The following is a 22,551-nucleotide window of genomic DNA, read 5'->3' as shown; positions in this document are numbered from 1 at the left end:
TAACTATTATTATAGAGTGTCCCAACAAGAACGCCGGATTTAATAATGTGAATAAATGCAACAGAAACAGATAAAAGAATAAATAACAACGCCGCCAAACCAACTTGTTGGATTTGCGACACTGCTATCTGCTTTGTTATCTGTTTATTCACATTATTAAATCCGTCGTTCTTGTTGGGATATCCACTCTTTATTACTCTTCTAATTTATAATCAGTGGCGAAAATTAACGTTCACATAACATTAATAGTCTGTATTAACCGGGTATATAAATAATACGAACTTTTTCTCTAAATTTGAAGAAAATATATCGAATTCTGATATGCTTGTGGCTGTAGCTCCGCGCTCGCAGCCAGGTCATCTTCGAGTGTGCTGCTGTTTGGAACCAGATACGGATTATAGTAATGTTGGAGGGGAAACGGAAGGAGGGAATGAGATGCCTTGAGGGCAAGTCCTGTCCGTCTGTGTTCTATGACCTGAGCATGAAGAGACTGTCGTGTAATGCTATATTGTAACATTGTGCTGAATATATACTCTCTGGCCACTTTGTTCAACGAAGCTTCCACTAAACTTGAAACTGTATTAAATTTATGTTTATTATGGTTGTGGTAAAGTAACTGTTATGTAAAGTTGTGTCTGTTTTGATCATGGCTATGCCGAAATATGAGCGATCAATGTTAAATGCCCATCGCTTATTACTCTGATGAAAAACTGATTAATTTTTATTTTCTCACTAGACAAAGAATTGTGACTGCAAAATTTGTATTTGGAATCTTCTCGTAAATACGTAATGTTATCAGCATCTCTAATGACGAGAAAGTTATTTTGTTCATACCGCCTGCTTGTCTACATGTCCGTCCGTGTAAAGCCAGATAATATAAATTTTATGAGACATACGTTTTTTTTTGTATTGAATATCTACGAGTCAATTTATCTGGGAGTGATGCATATGAGATATAATAATTTTTAGCATACAATTAATAGCTGTTTATTTGAAACCAAAAACAAAATATCGATAAACTCGAAATCGACTCATTATTATTATTTTTTTTTTTTGCGTGAAATAAAGGAATAAATTGAATGAGCTGCCCAGCATCTCTCCTATTTTTCGGAGAAATTAATACGTCAGAATTATTTATAATTTGCGTTACGAATAGTCTAAGTCACAATAGTCCCCCAGGTCCAGTCAAAGTCACTACCATCATTTCCCATAACTATGGTCCACGATACAACCATTCAGAGAACATTGTAGAAGTAACATAGACCATTCGTAGATAGCTGCAGTGACTTGACTTCAAACTACAATACAACAAAAATGTAGATAAACGAGGTAATACGTTATGGAGTACAAAATTTGAATGGTTGTATCGTGGACCATAGTTGTGTTCCAGGATCATAGTTATGGGAAATGATGGTACGCTTAATGAAGAGCACGTCATTGTTATAGGATTAGCATTCCTTGCCATCAAGTCAGTGGTTAACGCGAGACAGATTGAAAGCAAAATCTGCTGTTTAGGCTATTTTGACAATAATTTGCATGCCACTTTTAAATGTCTATTTTGGTAAACAGGCATTGGCGTAGCGTGGCTTCCAAAACAGGAGAAGCAACCAAGAGTAAGTTAGTAATACTTATTCCTAAAATTACTGTAATTAAATGTAAAAATATAATTTTACATCAATAATTAAGAATAATAGATTTTGAATAAGTAAAAGTAATACTCTGCTAACAGTCCTACCTGTACCTTTTGCAATGCAGTATATTATTCTTAAATGTTATATACACTTATTTTCAATTATTATGTCATAAATATCCATCGAAACGCATGGATGAGTTTTCTTATATTATAATAGGCACATACTACGAGGTAGAATATGGTAATTGAATATGTACAATAGAACTACAAACACTTTATCACTTTATAACATAGTCCCAACTACGTTCAATGTAAGTGTTCCTGTTGTACTATGTTAAAAGTGATGAAGTGTTTGTAGTCTTATTGTACATATTCAATTAATAAAACAATTATTAAGGTTACTTTTTTACTCTCCCTCGTTTGTTCTTTGATACAATATAAGATCAATACATTTTTAATATTTTCATTAATTTGTCTGATATACATATAGCACATTTTCAAATATATTAATATTTTAATTAAATCGAGGGGTATAATTTTAGTTTTCTTTATTAACTGGAACTGTTAAGTGGGCATCTTTTAGGGAAGAAAGTTCGTTGCCATTTCTGTAACACTCTACGCACCTCTTGCTTCTTAGTGCAAACACGCCGATGTAACCCACAACATAGTATTATTGCAAAAGTTTGAATATCGTCGTATATGCATTCAAGATATCACTCATGTCTTGAGCAGTCACATTCTACGCAATTACAAGGATTCTACAATCCCTTGCCTTCCCTTTTCAATTCAAAGATTTCTGTCCTCTTCTAAGATACCTAATATATCTGACATCAAATTTATGTAATTAAATTTAGGTACGCCTGTATAATTTTAGCTGTCTATATTTTAATTCTAACACTGCTGTCCTCTTCTAAGGTACCTTCTATCATCTGATATTTTCTTCTCCAATGAACTCTTCTCCCGTTCACCATTCTTTCCAGTGCATCCTTCAGTAGGCAGTTTCTTCTCAGTCAGTCTCTTTGTGATCAGTTTCAGCATCAATCTTTCTTCACCTACTCTTTCCAACAGCTTCATTTCTTATTCCGTCTGTCCAATTCACATGGTCCATTCTTCTCCATATCCACATTTCAAATGCTTGTAGTCGCTTCTCTTCACTTCGTCGTAATGTCCATGTTTCTTCTCCATATAGCCCACACTCCACATAAGGCATTTCACTAGTCTCCTCCTTAGTTCTTTTTCCAAAGGTCTGTAGAAGATGTTCCTTTTTCTATTAAAAGCTTCCTTTGCCATTGCTATCCTCCTTTTGACTTCCTGAGAGCAGCTCATGTTACTATTTATAGTACATCCCAAGTATTTGAAGCTGTCCATTTGCTCTACTGTCTCATTTAGAATTCTAAGTATATCTTCTGTATTTTTCTTCCATGGTCTTTGTCTTGTTTACATTTATCTTCACCACATACTGCTCACAGCTGTCATTTAGCTCCACTAGATATCCCTTAGTATCGTATCTTCTTCTGCTAACAATGCCATATCATCAGCAAATCTTATGCACGTTATTCTTCTTCTTCCTCCTACTATCACTTCTCCCATGTTCTGAAAACAGTTCACTAAATCATCCAGGTAGATGTGAACAATATAGGTGATAAAGGGATCCTTGTCGTACTTCTCTCCCTATTTCACTTCCTTCTGAGTTATGAATAGTATGAAATACCGTACATATAATCTGCGAATATAAAACATTTTATTGTTACTGTGTATATTTCTTTTGTTTCTCTCAGTTTTTGAAGCCTGCAAAATCGGCATACGTAAATCACTTTACCTATTAATGATATTGGAACATGTATTAATAAGGCTATGCGATGCAAGTATTCGAACTTTTTTGGCTTTGTCGTTGCTATGATCAAGTAATGTAAGTACGCTGTTTTCACTATAATTAATTTAATCGGTTGGTATAGGCTAATCTTGCGTATAGTGGTTTTATTTTCAAACATATCCTTTACCTTAGATTAGTAGGCCTATTGGTGAAACAAACGACGTATTGTAACTCGTATGAAAGAACATTCATAACACCTATTATTATTTCAGACAAATAACGTAGTCATAGCGGAACAATATCAACCGCGAACACTGCATTTTGTTTGATCAAACCAACATCTTAACAAGAAAACAATCAAACAAAAACTGACACTGGGACCACATAATAAGAGAGACAATTTAAATGCATTATGCTTTCAGTAAAAATCCTTGACTCGTATATATTATTCATTAATCGTAACTTTAGAACAAAAGGCGAACAAACAAATTAATACTTAAAAGAGAGACTGACGGCAATTGGCATAAGATTCACTCTAAATAAAAGAGAAATAAAAGGAAGCTTAAAATAAATTAAGAATTACGTCTCATCAAAGTAATAAAGAGAGGTCTTTGTTTTAGGTTTTCTTCTAAATCCTCAAATGATTGAAAACATTCGCCACAATATCCAAATTGGTGCTCTCTGCATCACAGTACTATCCTTGTACTTCGTGTAATGAGAAAAAGAAATACTCACTTCAACAGCACGTGCTAAGTTGTTCGCTTTACACACTTTTTTCTTTTAATAGAAATTCTCTTTCTTATATTTCCTTTCCGTCCCATTCTATCCCATCTTAGTTGTTCTTTGCTAAATACCAGCCATTAATTATAGCGTTTGAGTTAAGGTGTCTCCAAGGACTGGGATTTCAATAGAAGCGCGCGTTATTCCCTCCCGAACCCGAAAACATTGCCGTCTCTGTTTAGATCAGTGGTACGCAATCTGCAAGATGCCTCGAGGGCAAGGAACGACCGTGTATAAAAGGAGGTATGAAAAAGTATTAAAGCACAGAAAAGGATGACTAGCTCGTATTTATGCGGGTGGTTATAAATTAGGGCTCTTTGTTAATGAATTGGAATTAAAATGAGTGTGAAAGAGAAGTTGAATTCGTAAAATAAGTTAGAGGAAAGTACGGCAGCAGAAAAGCTTGTTGGAGATATTTAATGTCTACTAAGATATCACTTTTGTTTCGCTGAAAGGCTTGCTAAGGAATTAGATTTCCCGCATAAGGCTTATTATTGTATAATCTTTGTTCGCATATTAAAGTTGAATATATTGAATTAATTAAGCTGTGGTCCGTAATAAATTCGTTCTTATTTGCTTAGTACAACTTCTTAAAAAGTAAGTCTGATATATGCGACAAAATGCTTAAGAAAACACTAATATACGACCTTCGCGCTTCCAGCCCTCTTTCTTTCTTTCTTTCTTTCTTTCTTTCTTTCTTTTTCTTTCTTTCTTTATTTTTTCTTTCTTTCCGTATTTTTTGTCATGTCATGAATGTTTTCACCTTTTTAATTGATTTATTTTTTTACTTACCCATTATACTGAGCATAAGGAAAAAGTATTTTTTGTATTTTGTCTATTTCTTCTCTTTTACTTCCTGATTACAGAATGTATAACAAAGCTGCAAAAAAAATCTTTTTCCAGATTTTATCGGGAAAAAAAACACGTTTTCAGTGTCCCTGATGCCGAGTTATAGATTTTAGGAATTTCATCTGTCTGAACTTACCTATCTGTCTGTGTACTGTCATTTGTCCTAAACCTACCGACTTTTTTTCCATATCCAATATATGAATCAATTTATTGGGGAAATGAAATATAATACTTTCAGTAAAAAGTTAATAGGTTTTTGTTCAAATCAAAAACACGAAAAAGGCGATGAACTCGAAATCAGTTCAGACAATTTTTTGTTAGTTTCGTTTCATGCATAAGATGAAATAAATTAAATCAACTTCATGCCTCTATACATTACACATTACTCCTAATTATTGTTGTTGCGATTATTCTAAGTTTCAATATCTTCCACGCCCAGTCAAGTACGGTATTACCATTAATGAAGAGCACCTCATTGTTATGAGATAGCATCCCTGCGTGAGTGAACCAAAGCATAATAATAATAATAATAATAATAATTCAACTGAGGCGAGTGGAGACGCGGGCGTAATGTGAACTATCGCGATGACGCTATACGAACACAGGAGAAGTACAAGTAGCACTCCAGGCTGCAGGACTCCACTGGCCTTGGTCGAGTAATACTTTAACATTCATATCACTTTTAAATGCCGATTTCTGTAAATGTAAAAATAATAGAATTATTGCAGTATTAGTTATTTAATGTAAATTTGTGAAAGATCAAGTACATTCAATATCTCCTTAAACCAGGCCTGCACAAGGTTTGCGCTCTTCGAGCCGGCTCACAGCTCGTGAGCGGAATGCAGATATTAGCTGCGCTCTGTTATGAGGGTGGACTGGAAGAAGGGGTGATCTCGTACAAAATGTACTATTACGAGTACTTCTGAAATAAATTCCCGTTCAGTGTTTGCAAAACTATCTTTGACTATTATTAATTGATAAAGAAATATTTATTTTACAGAAGTAATAGAAATTTTATAGCTAAATGTACAATATCATTTTGTTATATTTTTATTTATCAGTACATCAAAACGGGGTTTTATGCTGTTGGCAGCTGAAAGGAACAGTAGCCTACTGATGTAATGAAACATCAGTTACAGATGTTCGATGCTGCCTTTATTAAATTTGATAACAGAAAACAGTTGCTCACAAATATAAATGTTGAGCCAAACATGCAATCATTTTCACAGCCAGCCTGTGTAGTCGTGTATATTATTGCTAATGTTTAGTCTTGTAAAACTCAACCAGGCTAGTAGTATTATTCAAACGATCTTTAGCTCTTAGGTCACATTGAAGATCAATAAGTTCGAGCTGTAAATCGTTAAATGTTATGTTCCGTCTTTTAGATTCCTCCATACTATACTGTAGCAGTAGGTAAGCAACGTGAAACAGTTACTGAGAATAGGCCTACACACTGCACTCCACTAGATAGCTGAGTGGTGGTTTCCCTCTCCTCTGCCCATAGCAAGTATGTCATTCTGACGTATCTCCTCCCCGTTTCGGCGATCGGTAAACACCGCTCTCCCGCTCCGAAAGAGCGCGCGCGCTCGTTGAGCGCTGTTTGTGCAGGCCTGCCTTAAACCTTACATTTTACTAAGCTATAAAGTATGAAGTAACTTCCGTTTTCATATAGAGCGCGCAGTAATCGGCATAGCAAAGCCATCTTTGCAGTGAATGTTGCGTGATTTAGTTCGCTTAGAGCAGTGGAACAGAGAGGATCGCGTGGTTGTTAGTCGCAGTGCTACACATGTTCAAAATATATGCTCTAATTGAGAATCCCGCTAACTCTGAGATACGCTCGGTAATACGATTTCTTTTTGGCGAAAACTGTAAAACGGCTGAAATCTATCAATTCATCATATTCCCGACCCGCAAATTGCGCAGCGTATGTGTACGAACTGCAGAATTTCAACTGGGAAGTGTTTGGTCATCCTCCATACAGCCCTAGTGATTACCAATATAGGGTCTTTCATAAGTAACCAGTCTATCGAAAAATTTAACTATTTTGAATCATTTTTTGAAATTATGTTCATCCTCACGAGAAAGAATCCTTCCCGGTCTCGTACAGTCGATTTGGAAACAAACACCCCCTCCCCCGCCAGCAGAGCTATTAAACGAAAGAATGGTTACTGTTTAAAACACATAAATGTAAAAACAGTTTCAATTGTTGACAAATTATCGTGTACATTTTTCAAAATGTCTTCCGTTCTGCTGAATGCACAAACCAGAGTCCATGAAGAGTTGATACGTCGCTTACATTTAATGTAAGCGCCGTATCAACTCTTCATGGACTCTGGTGAGTATGTCAGACGTAGCCGTTTGTATCGTGTGTTTAATTCGTTCCACTAATTCAGGAATGGTGCATGGCTTAGTCGCATAGATACGATCCTTGATGAATACCCAGAAAAAGAAGTCCAGGGGAGTCAAATCAGGTGATCGCGGATTGGGTCTGTTCGACGGATCCACCTGCCTGGAAACACTTCGTCTACGGAGTAAACGCTTAATTTGAGCGACACTGTTTCCAAGTTCAAACCAGGCAGCAATTTTATTCTCTTCTGCAATAACGTTTAGCGGCTGCGTGGCATTTTATCATTCCAATCTATCACAACAATGTGTATAGGCATGGTCGTATAGAAGGGCATGCTCCAGATCATTTTAAGTTTGCATCAAATGCACATTACACATGGATAAGTAGCTTTCTCTGGCGGCGGGTGTGGGTGTTTGTTTCCAAATCGACTGTACCACACCAGGAAGGATTCTTCCTCGTGACGATGAACATCATTTTAAAAAATTAGCCAAAATAGTTCATTTTTCGATAGACTCGTTACTTATGAAAGACTCTGTATTTTCATGCTTCGTGTGTAGTTTCAAACTGTTGTAAACAAATCCTTTAATTACATTGCCATTTTTGTTACAATAAAACGGAAGTTACTTTATGAATAGCGCTTGTATAAGTGAAATCACTTGTTTTAATGTTTGCACTATAGCCTACTGGGAAATTTCCTTCCTCTATAGTCCAGAAAACGGAAGTTCATATTTTTATTTGTGTGCTTACTAGGTCTAAATGTTCGATACAGTTATTTCTTTTGAATAATGATGCAATAAAATAAATGATAAAGGTAATATCATTCACAATGTGACAAAGGAACTGAATTTTCACGACATGCGTAAATTATAAGCTTATAATTACTAATGAGAAAGTTTGACACCTTCGTGACGCTTATTTTTTCTTTTGTATCTATCTTCTTTTCTTTTTCTTTTTGCTTTCTTTGCAGTGTAGCGGATTTCGTGGTCTTTCCACAACTTTATATCCGCATTTCTTTGCTTCCTAAACTTTGGCCCAGAACATGTACTTCCACTACGTCATGTCACTATAATTAGGATATGACTTACTTCGAATTATATAAATACACATCGTTGCATTACTTCATATCGTCAGAACTAACTTTGGCGTATTGTGCATGATATTGGTGTGATTTTTTTTTCCCCACGGTGTAGTCTCTGATTGCTATTGGGGTGATGTGATGTGGTTTGCATTGTGAAAAACACCAAGGCCCGTTGTGTGTAAATATAATAGGTTGCCGCACCACAAAATCAATGCGTGTTAGCCATACGCCCACGTATTCTGGGTGCCATGAGGAGAATCCGTTGACTCTCGCATACAGAACAATTAATTAATCAGTATTATAATTTTGGACTTTAACGATCAAGAGAAATCCATTTTATCTTGATTATTAGCAGGAAATGACGCTTGTAAACCGCAATGTATTGCAGGATTTAATTAAATTTTCCCCACTGTTCATGGAACCACGTAACAGTCACCCTTATTGAGTTATCGCCCGATTTCGTAATTTTTAACCCTTGACCACATTGAGAATGGATATCACTGGAAATCCATGCATTTCACGTCACGTCAGAATGCTGTAATAATATATTACACTTTTGTGAATATGTGTATAATATTTTATTATTTATATAATGACGTGCAGATAATCAGAGCAGTTCGATTTCCCTTGGTCGATGCATTCACATTTGGAATCTCTGCTCTTGCACTGATGTGTAGCTTCTGTGTGGTTGTCTCGCTTCGAAATTTACATTGAATAATGAATACTGTTACTGTACAGGCTATAGGATTTTCGGCGTAATTTTCTCGAAGTACTACACAAATTGTTTATTCTGTAATAAACATGCGCAGTTTACTATTAATGTGATAACGTGTTCAGTACATTTGTCGGGTCACCAGCGTGACTCAGACGGTAGAAGCATTTACCTGCTTATCCAGGCGTGGGTTCGATTTCCGCTTGGGCTGATTGCCTGGTTGGGTTTTTTTCCGAGGTTTTATTCAACTACAAGGCTTTATTTCGCCAAAATACCATCTCACTATCATCAATCCCATCGGCGCTAAATAACTATTAGTTGATGCAGCATCGTTAAATAGCCTACTAAAAATATATTGGTCGGAATAATTCTTTGCGTCTTAGTTTTGATCTTTTTATGCTCCTATTATCCTTTGACACTGATTTTTATTAATATGTTTCATGCCTATGGTTATTCACACCATTATAATCGTATATTAATATCAATTGTTCATAGATTCTGTTTTGTAGTACTGTTCATTCTTAAGAGTCCTGATAGTGGATCACATAAAGACGCAGATTTTCCATTTGCATGGACCTTCGGAAAAATATTAAATAATTGTAGCCTATTCGCGTGACTATGGACAGCAAACTATAAATATCTTGTGAAGTATTCTTGTTAGTACTCGACCGAGGCCAGTGGAGTCCTGCAGCCCGGAACCGTGGCGCTACTGCTGCTGCGTTCGTAATACCGCATCGCGATAGTTCACATTACGCCCGCGGCTCCACTCGCCTTGGTCGAGTAATACATGAAATTCTCTAGCGCTTGATAGTAGGTCTAACGAATGACCAGTGTTGCCAGACTAACAACACTAAAATCCACCGACGTAACCAAATTCCACACATGACTTTATAATACATTCTTGTGCACTATAATCATGTATTTTAATTTAAGTATTGTACTTACATAGCTGTCCCGCGCCGTGGCGTACTGGTCTAAGGCATCCTGCCTAGGACTCGCGTTACGGAATGCGCGCTGGTTCGAGTCCTCATGGGGGAAGGAATTTTCTCATGAAATTCCGGCCAGTGTATGGGACCGGTGCCCACCCAACATCGTCATGCATTTTTCTTATACACATGGTTCTTGTAATTTCAGTATATTTTATAATGTATTATTTTATTTATATGCACTGCAATATTTATACTGAGAAACATTGATATATTTGCATGGATATCATTAGGGAGCGGATTTCCAGGTACTAAAAATATGAAGAAAAAAGTATTGTGTGCAAAAACCCATAAATGTATTGTTAAAGGTGAAAAATATTTGATGATATTTATATGATCTTAAACCATCCTTCTATAGTTACGCATATACTGTGCACGCGTTTGTTTCGCGTCCATGGCAAAGCACATTGAATAATATATATTTTAATATATATTACAACCCCCCCCCATTGATTATTATAATAAACTCTTCCGGGTTGGTTATGTATACCCTTGTGTATAGAAATATACTCTCTTATATTGATGAGTTTACCGCATATGACGTAAGTGTTTCGAAGGCGACCAAAATAAAATTACGTTAGTGTAAGAAATTGTTCAACCAGATCCTTACTTTTTTTTTCTATTAATGTAAGTCGAATATACACGTTACACGTCAAAAAGAAAGAAAGTAAAATCATATACTAGTGGTGAGCTTAGTTTTTTCTTACAATTGTATCTATATGTGGTACATAGAAATTGTGGAAAATTAATCCATATACATATTCTGTGATATGCTCTCATTGATGGAATTCGTCGGCCTCGATAACGTACTTGATATAGCGCTGGCTTTCTATCTTCGACGTTGCGGGTTCGATCCCGACCGAGGTCGATGGCATTTAAGTGTGTTTAAATGTGACAGCCTCATGTCAGTAGATTTACTGGCATGTAAAAGAACTGCGAGACAAAATTCCGGCACACCGGCGACGCTGATATAACCTCTATAGTTGCGGGCGTCTTTAAATAAACCATAATTTATTTTTTTATGGAATTTTATGTAGATTCATCTTGGTAGACACTTTGATGGACTAGTGAAAGTAATAATTCGCTTTTTTTTGTCATTTCTACGAAACATGTAGTTAATACTTTTGCATCATAGTCAGTTGATTCGCGATACTTCATTGGGACATTAGGAGAGACGGTGAACGAAAATATGCGTCCGAGAACCTGGATTGTGGCATAGTGTCCTCGAGGAGCTGTATCAGTGAATGATGGTTTCCTCTTGGCGATTCGATCGTAAGCTCCCACACCATTTCTTCGCCGGTTTATATTCACAATGAGGCCGTTCTACAGACAGGTTATTTCAAGCACGAGATTGTTGCTTTTGAAGGTTTTCTTCTTTCCTCTCCGCAACTTTAATAATTCCTATTTTATTCAGCCAATTTCACCTAGATCAGTATCATAAAACACAATACGATGTATTAATGAAATAGTCATATTATGTTGATCTGTTTGTGTGCAAATTCTTAAATGCTTCTCTCTTCCAATGTTTCAGCTACACTTGGCAGCTCTTGCGTCTTTGAAGGGTGAGATCTTGGACTTGTCAAGTCGTCTGCATACTGTAACACAAGAGCGGGATCTTCTGGAGAAGACACTGAATAAAACACAGGTAAATGGATTATATGTTCATGTTTTCTGTCCAAGGGTAGGTCTTTCACTGTAAACCCAGTCTTCTCCAATCTTTGAATTAATACTGTTAATATAGCTACGGTATTTGTCGACTAACAACTTATACGTATAATCAAAGGGTCGAGGAATGTGACTGGTCTTCGGGCGTGAGTTGAATACCTGGTAGGATTTTTTCAGAGATTCTTCCCAGCTATACGGCGAATGTAATTATTTCATGGCAAATTTCAGGACCTGCTCGCTAAAATATTGTTTTGCTATTACCAATACCACCACGCTAGAAACAGTGCAGCTAATACTGCGTCGTAAAATAACTAATTAAAAATGTTCAGTGGGTTGAGACCGTAGGTAAAATGGGAGATTCCGATGTTAAACGTGCCACTATTTCGGTAGGTATTTTGAAATAAATTTACTAAAGATGTTATCAATTGGTCCATCAGAATAATATCTGTTATAGTGACAACGTATATGCCCAACTTGGAGTCAGGCCACAAAAGGGAAACACTGTAGGAGGAGAATTCGATTCGGTGCTGTGGATTGGATTCGGCGTAGCTCAGTGGTCAGAGCGCTTGGTACGTAGAACCAAGAACCCGGGTTCGATCCCCGGCGCCGGAGCGAATTTTTCTCCTCAAATATTAATTTTGAAATAAGTTGACAATTAATTGTATTATGTTAGGTTTAATATAAAACTTGTTATTGCTTTTTTTCTTTTACATATCAGCATCACCAAAATATAAACTAAGCATTGTTTCTTCATTTCCATCACGAAGATTTGTGCGACACTGAATAAATATTTTCGTGAACATAGAAAAACCGCTCTCGCTCTCTACGTTAGCAGCTACACTACATACGACCCAACCCGCAGGGTCCGATTTGCAGAAACTCTGCCGATCGGATGGTCTGTAGGCCTAGGCTTGCTGGGACGACAAAACTCGTGTTGGATGGTTGGTTCGGGCAACCACCCGATCTCCCGATTCCCCCACTCCAACACCCTGGATCGTGTGTAGCATCATCGAACTGATTTCTTGTCAGTTGCAGCTTGCAGAAATGGCATTTAGCAAGAAATCGAGTGTAGTGACAGTGAGTGCGGCGTGAAAAATGACGGAGAAGGAGAAAGAAGTCTGGAGGGATATTTTTGAACTGTATAAAGATAGGCTTATATCTTGTTTATGGAATATTTCAAACGCTAATTAGGCTACTTCAACACAGATATGCGTAATCAGGTTTTAGACATTATTCTCGAAAAATACAAAGGGGTCGATGAAGATGCGAACGAGCGAACGTGTCTATTTTAAAAAAGAAAACTGAGAACATGCTACCGGGTGGTTTTTGTACTGCTTCGTGCTTTCCTTCCATTGCTCCAATGCAATTAGGGAATTAGTAAAGTCCCATTTCTCTTCAAAATACCAAAGTACTGAATTCTGCAGAACAAGATTATAGGATGTCAGTTAAAAGATTCAGTAATTTATTTACTGTTGCTTCTTATTCAGCTTTATTTGCAGGCATCTGAAACGTGCAATAATTCTTAATATTTTTCAAGAGCTTCAGCAAACGTCGGCACCACGTACACCGCAGCTTGCACCCACTAAGAAACAACGGACAGATGTTATGAACCAACAAGAAAAATTGTGAGAAACAGCAAACAAAATGTTTTATTATTTTTAAATCAGTGTCACCATTTTTATTCTAATCCGTAATTTTATTTCTAAAAAATATACGAAACTGGATAAAAATATGTTCAATCAATTACCTTTATGAATTTCTTCAAAAGTAGCATGTTTCTGGAATGATTTTTGACGAAAGCTGTGGTGACACGGCCGCACTAAATTTCAAATCCTCACAACTTGTCCCGGTTGCTAAAAATCTTAGTCACAATTAATCTCTCTTGTACACTAACTCTTACTCTCATTACAGTATCTTGCTTTTTTATTGAAGAAGTCACCATATGGAGCAGTTCATTGAAAGTGTCATTATTCATTCGAAGAAAGTTTTTAAAATCTGCTGGTTCTAGTTCTTTAATAATATTTATATGACTAAATTTTTTTCTCTTCAATAACCACTTTTTAGCCCAACGTTTTCTTTTTTTGTATCGGTTTATCGTTCTGTAACAACAAACTCAATGCAATTTCAATTTTTTGAAACTTGGTAAGTGAAGGAGCCATGATAATATCGTTTCACAAAAGAGCGAATCAGCCTACTGCAGGTTGGGTCGTGTGGAGAACAGAACTAGATCGTCCGACCCAACCGCCCTGCAAATTGGACCCTGCATATTGGGCGTGTGTAACCACTCTGCATTCAAACAATTCACACCAAATTCTCTGCTAGTCCCCGCGAAATCTCTTCGCATCAAAATACAACCTCCGTTGCGTAACATACTGCCGCTACAGTCGACTACAAAAATCGATTTCTTTTCGATAGCCAGGCAATAAAAGTGAGTGTAGACAGTATCACTTGAGAAAATACAGAAATATTGGCGTTACCAAGCGATTGATAAATTAACTGAAATTCAAGTCACATATTTTTTAACAATATTGAATAAAATGTTGGTCCATATTTTGTAGTTTTTGCGATCGTGTGATATTGACACATTTCGCACAGTGATCCAAATTTCGCATTATTTCGCGAGTTTGTTTTCCTTAAATGTGATTTTTTTAGGTACCTATTTAGAAGAACGTAATTGTGGAAAATTCCGCGCATATTACTATTTCCAAAAAGTACGGCGTTCCTATTATTGAGTAAAGCAGTTCATAATTTATTGGAGCAGCATACGAGTGTATACCCTCCGTCTGGCATTTCATCCAACAATGATAAAGCGGTTATACCGCCGTGACCTGCTCTCCAGAGTCTCGTTTGTGAAAACAGTTAGCACCGCAAGGGAATGAAAATGGGAAAGGGTCTTTGTCGAGCATTCAATCCCATTTATTGGATCTTAAGACGCAGACACTTCAAAAATTCCGAAATGGGTTTTGTGAGAAAAAGAGTAGGTGTCTCATTATGAAGCAATCAAAAGGAAAAGCATTTGGTCTTCCTCCTTCTCCTCTTGTTCTTCGTCTTTTTCCTTTTCCTTTTCAAATATTTGTCGTATTCAACTACTAATAATATTATCTCAATCCCTGTGTTTCAATTCTTTGTTTTCCTCTGTATTACAAAAATGTGATGTTCCACTTAACAGCTTTCTTTCGTTTCCTTCTCTTTTTTCGAGACCAGTGCAGTTCAGTAGTCTGCTTGTTTAGACAGTCTGTCATCTTTCATGCGTTCATATGACGAATCGTTTCAACCCTTAAATTGACAAAGTATCCTATAGGATACAACAGGTTAATAGGCTATATGCTATAATTTTAATAGAATAGAAAAAAATTGGTAGGAAAATTAAAATTTCACAATATTAAAAAACACTTTAACATTTAATCTTCCTCAACTTGGTCAGATTGCCAAATACAAAGAATGTTAAACAGTAACATTTAAGATGACATTAAAAATGTCTCACAAAAAATTTGTTTGCAATAAACTAAAATTTACAGTAGATAATATTTCACACAATGAAAATTTGCAGTAAAATAAAAAATACAGTTAAAATAATACAATGAGAAAATTCAATTGTAATTCGAATTGAAGTACAAGTGTCGCCGTAAAATCTGCAGAGAACCCTTCAAAGCTATCATAGAAATTTTCTTAATTGTTCTTGTTGGGACTCCAAATTTATGACAGAAAGTTTTGTTATGGTCCCTCTAGCGCCCACCATTAATCCGATGACTTCTATATCCCTGAGTTTATATAATGTTTTGTAATAAGGGATAGTTGGTTCATAAATTGTCCTTTTCTCTTGATTAACCTCCTCGGGTTGATTCTGATGCGTCTCGAATCTGATGGTCGGATCCAGAATATACCTTTTTTTTTTTTCTCCCCAGGTTTAAATGTTATAATATCAATACGCCGCTGACTTCCGGTATCCGCTATTACATGGACTTCTTCATAGGTAGTGTAGCCATTGGACTTAAGGCATGTTGCAATTACAGACATGATCTTGTGATGTCCGCTGTTACGAAGAGTTTCGCCAAATGGGCATGAACCCAAGACATGAGCCAAAGTTTCAACCTCACTGTGGCATCGCCAACATATAAAATATGGACATTGCGATAGTTGTTTTCTTTACAGTCCGACAAGGTTTAATAAACTAATGTGAGAAATGAAGTTTTGCCAGTTTAAGGGTTAAGGACTCTGCTTCTTGATTTCTGTAACTACAAAAGTGACATTCATGAATTTCCATAAATTCTCATTTAAAATCCTCAGCTGCCATGTCACATGTAGTCTTACCAAAAAATCAAATATACCAGTACTGTACCTATTTCAGTTCTCAGCTGTTCTGTTGGATATTACGTTACATGATGGACGTATTTAATTTTTACTGTCTCATTATACGAAGTATATGAGTAAATAGAAAGTATTGTATTGAGATATTGAAAAAAATCGATTTCGAGATTTTCGCGAACATAATTATGTTTTCAGCATCTCTGATACCGGAAAATTGGTTTTGGGCCTACAGCCTATTTGTCTATGTGCAACGATTTCTCCTGAAGGGTTGGACGGATTTTCTTAATATTCAGAATGTACAAGTTAGTTTCTCCGGGAAGTGATGCACTCGAGATATCGGTATAGTCATTTTATTGGGGGGGGGGAGGTCTTCATTTGAAATTTAAAAAAAACACGTAGGCCTAATAATGATTCGGTCGAAGTCGGTTCTAACCACTTTATTTGTCATTTTGATTCTTACTTACGATGAAGTAGTAAATGAAATTATATTTTCAGTATGTCTCCAAAAATTTTCATGTCAAAGAAATTAATTATTATTTATATAATAATAACTCTAACCTAAAAATTCTTCAGATAAAAAATTGGTGCTTAAAATATATACCTGAATTGTTTCACAGAAATTAACATAGTTCTATCTTTCGGAAGTAGAGCAGGAAATAGATTTAAATTTCGTCTTAAAATTTGATAGGACTATTTCTAAAATGTATCTCCGATCGACAATTTTATTATTTCATACAGAACTTTCAGAGTATGAAAGTTCTTACACGAATTAATTTTCAGAACTACCATAACCCTGTCACTTGTGGAAATAGGGCGAAGAATAAGGAACGTAAATGAAGGAGAAACACTAAGGAGAAATTTTATTACATTGGGCAGAAGTAGTCTTCTCCCGTTCTCCACCAGCCTTCGCCGTAAATAATTTAAAAGCTCAATAAAATTCCATGTTTCTATTAGTCTCCCCTTTGACAGGAAGAATAATTATACAAAAATTAACTTCAGGAAAGAAAAGTTGGGCGTAGCGTGGTGGAGATTGGAAATTTGGAGGTAAACAAATAAAAGAGGAGACATAGGAAAAGGTATATGCTCTTTCTGCAATTAAAAAGAAGACGAGATACACATTTTACCATCTTGCCCGGAGAATGTGAGAACAAGGCAAATGTTTATTGAAGAACCATTACTAAAACTAAATGTAGAAATAGCATTGAGAAAATTATATAGAACAGTAAATGGAAGAAAATTGAAGGAATTACGAAAATGTTTATATACGTATAATAATGAAATTATGGGAAGGGAAAACTAAGATATAAACATATGCAGCGCTTTTCTTCTGGAGAAAAAGGTGGTGGAACTCTGTGTAGAACATAGTCTAATATTATAACCGACGGGAAGATGTTTACTTTTCAGTGCACTGGAATTGTGTCGTTCTTAACATTCTTTTCGTAACTTTAAGACTTTCAAGGTCTAAGCGGAGTTCAAAGAACAATTGAATCGCCCCGTGCAGAAAGGCTTCAGTCACAGATTTTGAAAAAAAAAAAAAAAAAAAAAAAAAAACGAGATATCGATGGAAATCATATCTTTATGGGTGGCTTCATCGACACGGTTTAATAAACTAGTGTGAGAAATGAAGTTTTGCCAATTTGAGAGGGATGCCCTACAGGAACAACACGTTGATGAGGACAAGAAATCCATTTATGCGTCCTGCATCCCATACCTAAGTGAGAAATATAACTTTCCCACTAATCAGTGGAGTGTTTCTGGTCTTTTGTTTGGTGCGCGTTCCGTAATTAATTGTTGCATATTTTTTCTTTGCTTTAGTGAGACAAAATAGTTTATTAATTATTGTGAGTTTTATTAGTTACAACAATGTAATTTATTCGTCACAACAATAATTCCTTTCTACAATTCACCTTAAACGCTCTCGTCAACAATTGGATCTTCACTCAACAAAGTATTCGTTATAGCACTCCACCGACGACAATGACAGTTTACTTGGATTATTACGCACAACAATGAATTGTTAATCTTAACTAATATTTACACAGTACTATTTACAAATCAGAACTACCAGTTCTCAGTTCACAGTTCTTCTATCTCAGTCACTCGAGTTCACAGTATCTCGAACCACAGACCTTCAGAGACAGTTCACTGTACTCGAACTCGGGTCCCTCCAACTGCGGTCCACTGCACTCGAACTCAGGTCCCTCCAACTGCGGTCCACTGCACTCGAACTCAGGCCTTCGGATGCTGACGCAGATGCGGACGCACACTCGAGTCGAACTCTGGCTTGCTTGCTCTGGCTTACTCACTGACGGAATAACTGAAAACTCTGCTCTAGTTCGCTGGCGCTTCTTCTTTTATAGCAAAATCATAGTTGCGAGAACCTTCTACAGGTGTGTAGAGAATTATCTGGATATCTTCACTTCGACGCATTTTCTGGAAGGGTCGAGAAGGTCCATTCCCCCTTACTCCGCATGCAGCAGTTGCGCGTGCACTCTCCCCTCGTCGCGTGGGCCTTTCCCTTTCCCCTCGTCGCGCCGTCCCTCATGCTTCATGAAGCCCGCGCGATATGCTCTCTCTCGCGGGACGCTGGTCGTGAGTTCGAATCTCACGTCGCTGTCACATTAATTCTGACATCAAGAATGGATTTACAATAACGCTTTATATACCCATTGCTGACAACTGCAAAGATAAAAATTGTAGTAATCTGATGTTTGTAATAATTAGACATCGGATTTTAGGCACTAAAAATTGTAGTTTTAGGCGCCTAAAATAAGCTCAAAATTTGTAAAATTAGGCTCTATTTTAATGAAAATAGGCATTTTAGGCACATCAAGGTATCATACTTATTTCTTTCACTGAAATTTTTAGTTATACACTAAAATACGCACAAAAAGTATGTTTAAACATTAAAAAAGAATACTATATTATATTTATAAACAGAGCTGCACAAATTTAATATATTGTGAACTTTATTAGTTACAACAATATAATTTATTCGTCACAACAATAATTCCTTTCTACAATTCACCTTAAACGCTCTCGTCAACAATTGGATCTTCACTCAACAAAGTATTCGTTATAGCACTCCACCGACGACAATGACAGTTTACTTGGATTATTACGCACAACAATGAACTGTTAATCTTAACTAATATTTACGAAGCACTATTTACAAATCAGAACTACCAGTTCTCAGTTCACAGTTCTTCTATCTCAGTCACTCGAGTTCACAGTATCTCGAACCACAGACCTTCAGAGACAGTTCACTGTACTCGAACTCGGGTCCCTCCAACTGCGGTCCACTGCACTCGAACTCAGGTCCCTCCAACTGCGGTCCACTGCACTCGAACTCAGGCCTTCGGATGCTGACGCAGATGCGGACGCACACTCGAGTCGAACTCTGGCTTGCTTGCTCTGGCTTACTCACTGACGGAATAACTGAAAACTCTGAAACTGCTGTCGTTACTTCGCGACCGTAATTTATAACTACAGCGACGTAGCCTCGAAGGTTCCACCCGTCTCTAGAGATGGCATTCCAGAGAAATCCAGAGCCCTCTCCTCTCTACCAGCACCAGATGCGCGCGCAAACTCGTCGCGTGACGTAATACACCCTCTCTCTTCTCTCCACCGCGCGACGTCACTCAATGTTCCGTGCAGCCTGTGCGATCTGCTTTCATGCGGGACGCTGGTCGTGAGTTCGAATCTCACGTCGCTGTCACATTGCTCCCTCCTTAGGACTGCTCGTCTCGGGCAGTCCCTTGGTAGGCTGCTAGTCGGGCCAACGTTTGGGGTCCTCCGGCTGCTCCCTCCTTATGGTGGTGCCACCCCATCCTTGGCTTGGCTGGGCAGCAATACTCGTACTGCATGGGCGCCATCTTGCTTTTCCACTTGGCCCTCCAAGGAGAGCTCGCTGGCCACGGGTTGGTCCTCGGCGTCCATCAGGAACACTTCATCCTGACCAAGACGGAGTATACGGCGCCGGACGTCCACCGTCGCATCGAGTAACCGCATGGCGTCGAGTCCCAGGACGACGTCCTCGGTGATGTTGGCGACGAACACCCACATCTCCAGTTTCCTCTTCCCCAAGGTCAGGTCCAGGAAGACCTCTCTCTGGATGGGCAAGCTCTCGCCTGAAGCAGTCCGTAGCTCGTATTGGCGCAGCGGCGTCCTCCCAGGTAGGCCACGCACGACGTCTGGTCTGGCGATAGTGAGCATCGCCCCAGTGTCCACCAGTACTCTGCATGGACGGCCTTTTATCCGTCCTTCAGCAATCAGCCCATCGTCGCACCTTCTGTCGACCGGTTTCAGGACGAGACGAGGGGACGGTGATGATGGCGCCGACGTGCTCCTCCTAGCATCGGCCCCCTCTCTCTCCTGACTGTTGCCACGTCGGTCGCAACTCCTCCGCAGGTGCCCAGGTTCACCGCAGGACCAGCAGGTGGACACCCGTCGTCCCCGTTGCTCAGGCGACTGCTGACTCCTCTCAGTGCCAGCCACCTCTCTCTCCGGCCGGTGGCCAGAGCGGTCGCAGTCCCTCCTTAGGTGTCCCGGTCTGCCGCAGGACCAGCAGATGGGCGCCCGTCGTTTCCGCCGCTCCGTTGACTGCTGGCGCTCCTCGACGTCGGCCACCTCTCTCCTGCCTGTGGCCGGATTGGTCACAGTCCCTTCTCAAGTGTCCCGGTTTGCCACAGGACCAGCAGGTGGGCGCCCGTCGTCTCCGCCGCTCCGTTGACTGCTGGCGCTCCTCGACGTCGGCCACCTCTCTCTCCTGCCTGTGGCCGGATTGGTCACAGTCCCTTCTCAAGTGTCCCGGTTTGCCACAGGACCAGCAGGTGGGCGCCCGTCGTCTCCGCCGCTCCGTTGACTGCCGCTCGGGTGGCTTCGGTTGGCGCCCCCCAGCATCCGTCGCCGTGACGCTCCTGATCAAGTGCGGTGCTGAGACTCCCGCCGCCGACTTGGCCGCCTCCATCCTGAGGGCCGCCGCCAGAGCTGCGTTGATGGTGCGATGCTCTGCCAAGAGTAGCTGTTGCTTTATTTCCGGGTCTCGAACTCCGCTGCCGAAGGTGTAGGCCGCCTCTCCAGCGATGAAGTCATTAGGTAGGCCCCTGAGCGCCTTATGGGCCAGTTGTTCCACCGCCATCGCGAATTCTTGCAGGGACTCGCCTGACTGTTGGACCCTCGTTTTCAGTTGGGTCCTGAATGCTGCAGCAAGTTGATGGTCACCATAACGTCCCTCCAAGGCCGCCATTATCTCAGCGGCTGTCCCATCTTCTGGAACGCTGTGAAGAATCTCCGACGCCTGTCCCTGAAGCGCGGCCAGCAGCTGAGTAGTTTTCTCTGCTGGCGTCCACCCATTGTGCTCTGCGATGGCCTCGAACTGGCGACGGAATATCGCCCAAGACGTCGTACCGTCGAACTTCGGCGTCTTGACGTTGTGATGTCTGGCTGAAGCCGATGGTTCCGCAGGGGCACTATATGGAGTCCTCAACTCTGTGGCCGCTTCTTGCATGGCACGTCGAACCTCCTCGGCAACTATCTGTTTATGTTCTCTAGCATGGCGATCCACCAACGCGAGAATGTGCTTGTTTTCCTCAGCGTGTTTATCCATCATCTCACTCGTCTTGTCCAGCAACTCGGTCGTCTGCTCTTGACGACGCTCGAGATCACGGATTTTGCCATCGAAATGGTCTACCTCCTGTCTCAATTCGGTTACTGTCTCGTTTATAGTTGTAAAATTCTTGTTTAGGTTGTCAAGATCGGCTTTGAGTTCGTCTTTCACGATGGCGACAATTCCATCTACGTGGGCCGAAACGCTTTCAATTTGCGAAGTGACGTCATCTTTCACTCCGCTTATGTCGCCTTTCACTCCGCTTATGTCGCCTTTCACTCCGCTTATGTCGCCTTTCACTTCACTTATGTCGTTCTTGACCTCACTGATATCGTTCTTCATTTCTGCTTTTACGTCACTTATGTCCTTTTTCATTTCAGCTTTCATTTCCGCGATGGCTTGCAGGATCTGCTGTAGGTTCTCCATTGTCGATAATATCCCACTTCTGACACCAATGTGAACTTTATTAGTTACAACAATGTAATTTATTCGTCACAACAATAATTCCTTTCTACAATTCACCTTAAACGCTCTCGTCAACAATTGGATCTTCACTCAACAAAGTATTCGTTATAGCACTCCACCGACGACAATGACAGTTTACTTGGATTATTACGCACAACAATGAACTGTTAATCTTAACTAATATTTACAAAGCACTATTTACAAATCAGAACTACCAGTTCTCAGTTCACAGTTCTTCTATCTCAGTCACTCGAGTTCACAGTATCTCGAACCACAGACCTTCAGAGACAGTTCACTGTACTCGAAC

The 22,551-nt window shown here is 39.1% G+C and overlaps 1 protein-coding gene and 1 non-coding gene across 4 annotated transcripts in view; both read left to right on the top strand.

Annotated features, from left to right (window-relative positions):
- Nucleotides 1-22,551, top strand: part of LOC138698040 (colorectal mutant cancer protein) — a 485,405-nt gene that overhangs the window by 371,406 nt on the left and 91,448 nt on the right. For all 3 annotated transcript variants that reach the window (XR_011331666.1, XM_069823718.1, XM_069823719.1), the window contains exon 4: nt 11,730-11,843. Coding sequence is in view for 2 of the 3 variants with exons in the window: in XM_069823718.1 (XP_069679819.1) it covers nt 11,730-11,843 (114 nt within the window). In the remaining variant the exon portion in view is untranslated. The remainder of the gene's footprint in view (nt 1-11,729; nt 11,844-22,551) is intronic.
- TRNAT-CGU (transfer RNA threonine (anticodon CGU)) lies at nt 12,403-12,475 on the top strand. The gene has a single exon. It is a non-coding gene; the product is annotated as a tRNA-Thr (tRNA).

Source organism: Periplaneta americana, chromosome 4 (assembly GCF_040183065.1).
Source record: "Periplaneta americana isolate PAMFEO1 chromosome 4, P.americana_PAMFEO1_priV1, whole genome shotgun sequence".
Taxonomy (NCBI): Eukaryota; Metazoa; Arthropoda; class Insecta; order Blattodea; family Blattidae; genus Periplaneta; species Periplaneta americana.
Note: the sequence above shows the minus strand (reverse complement) of the source record. Positions and strands in the feature narration are given on the sequence as shown.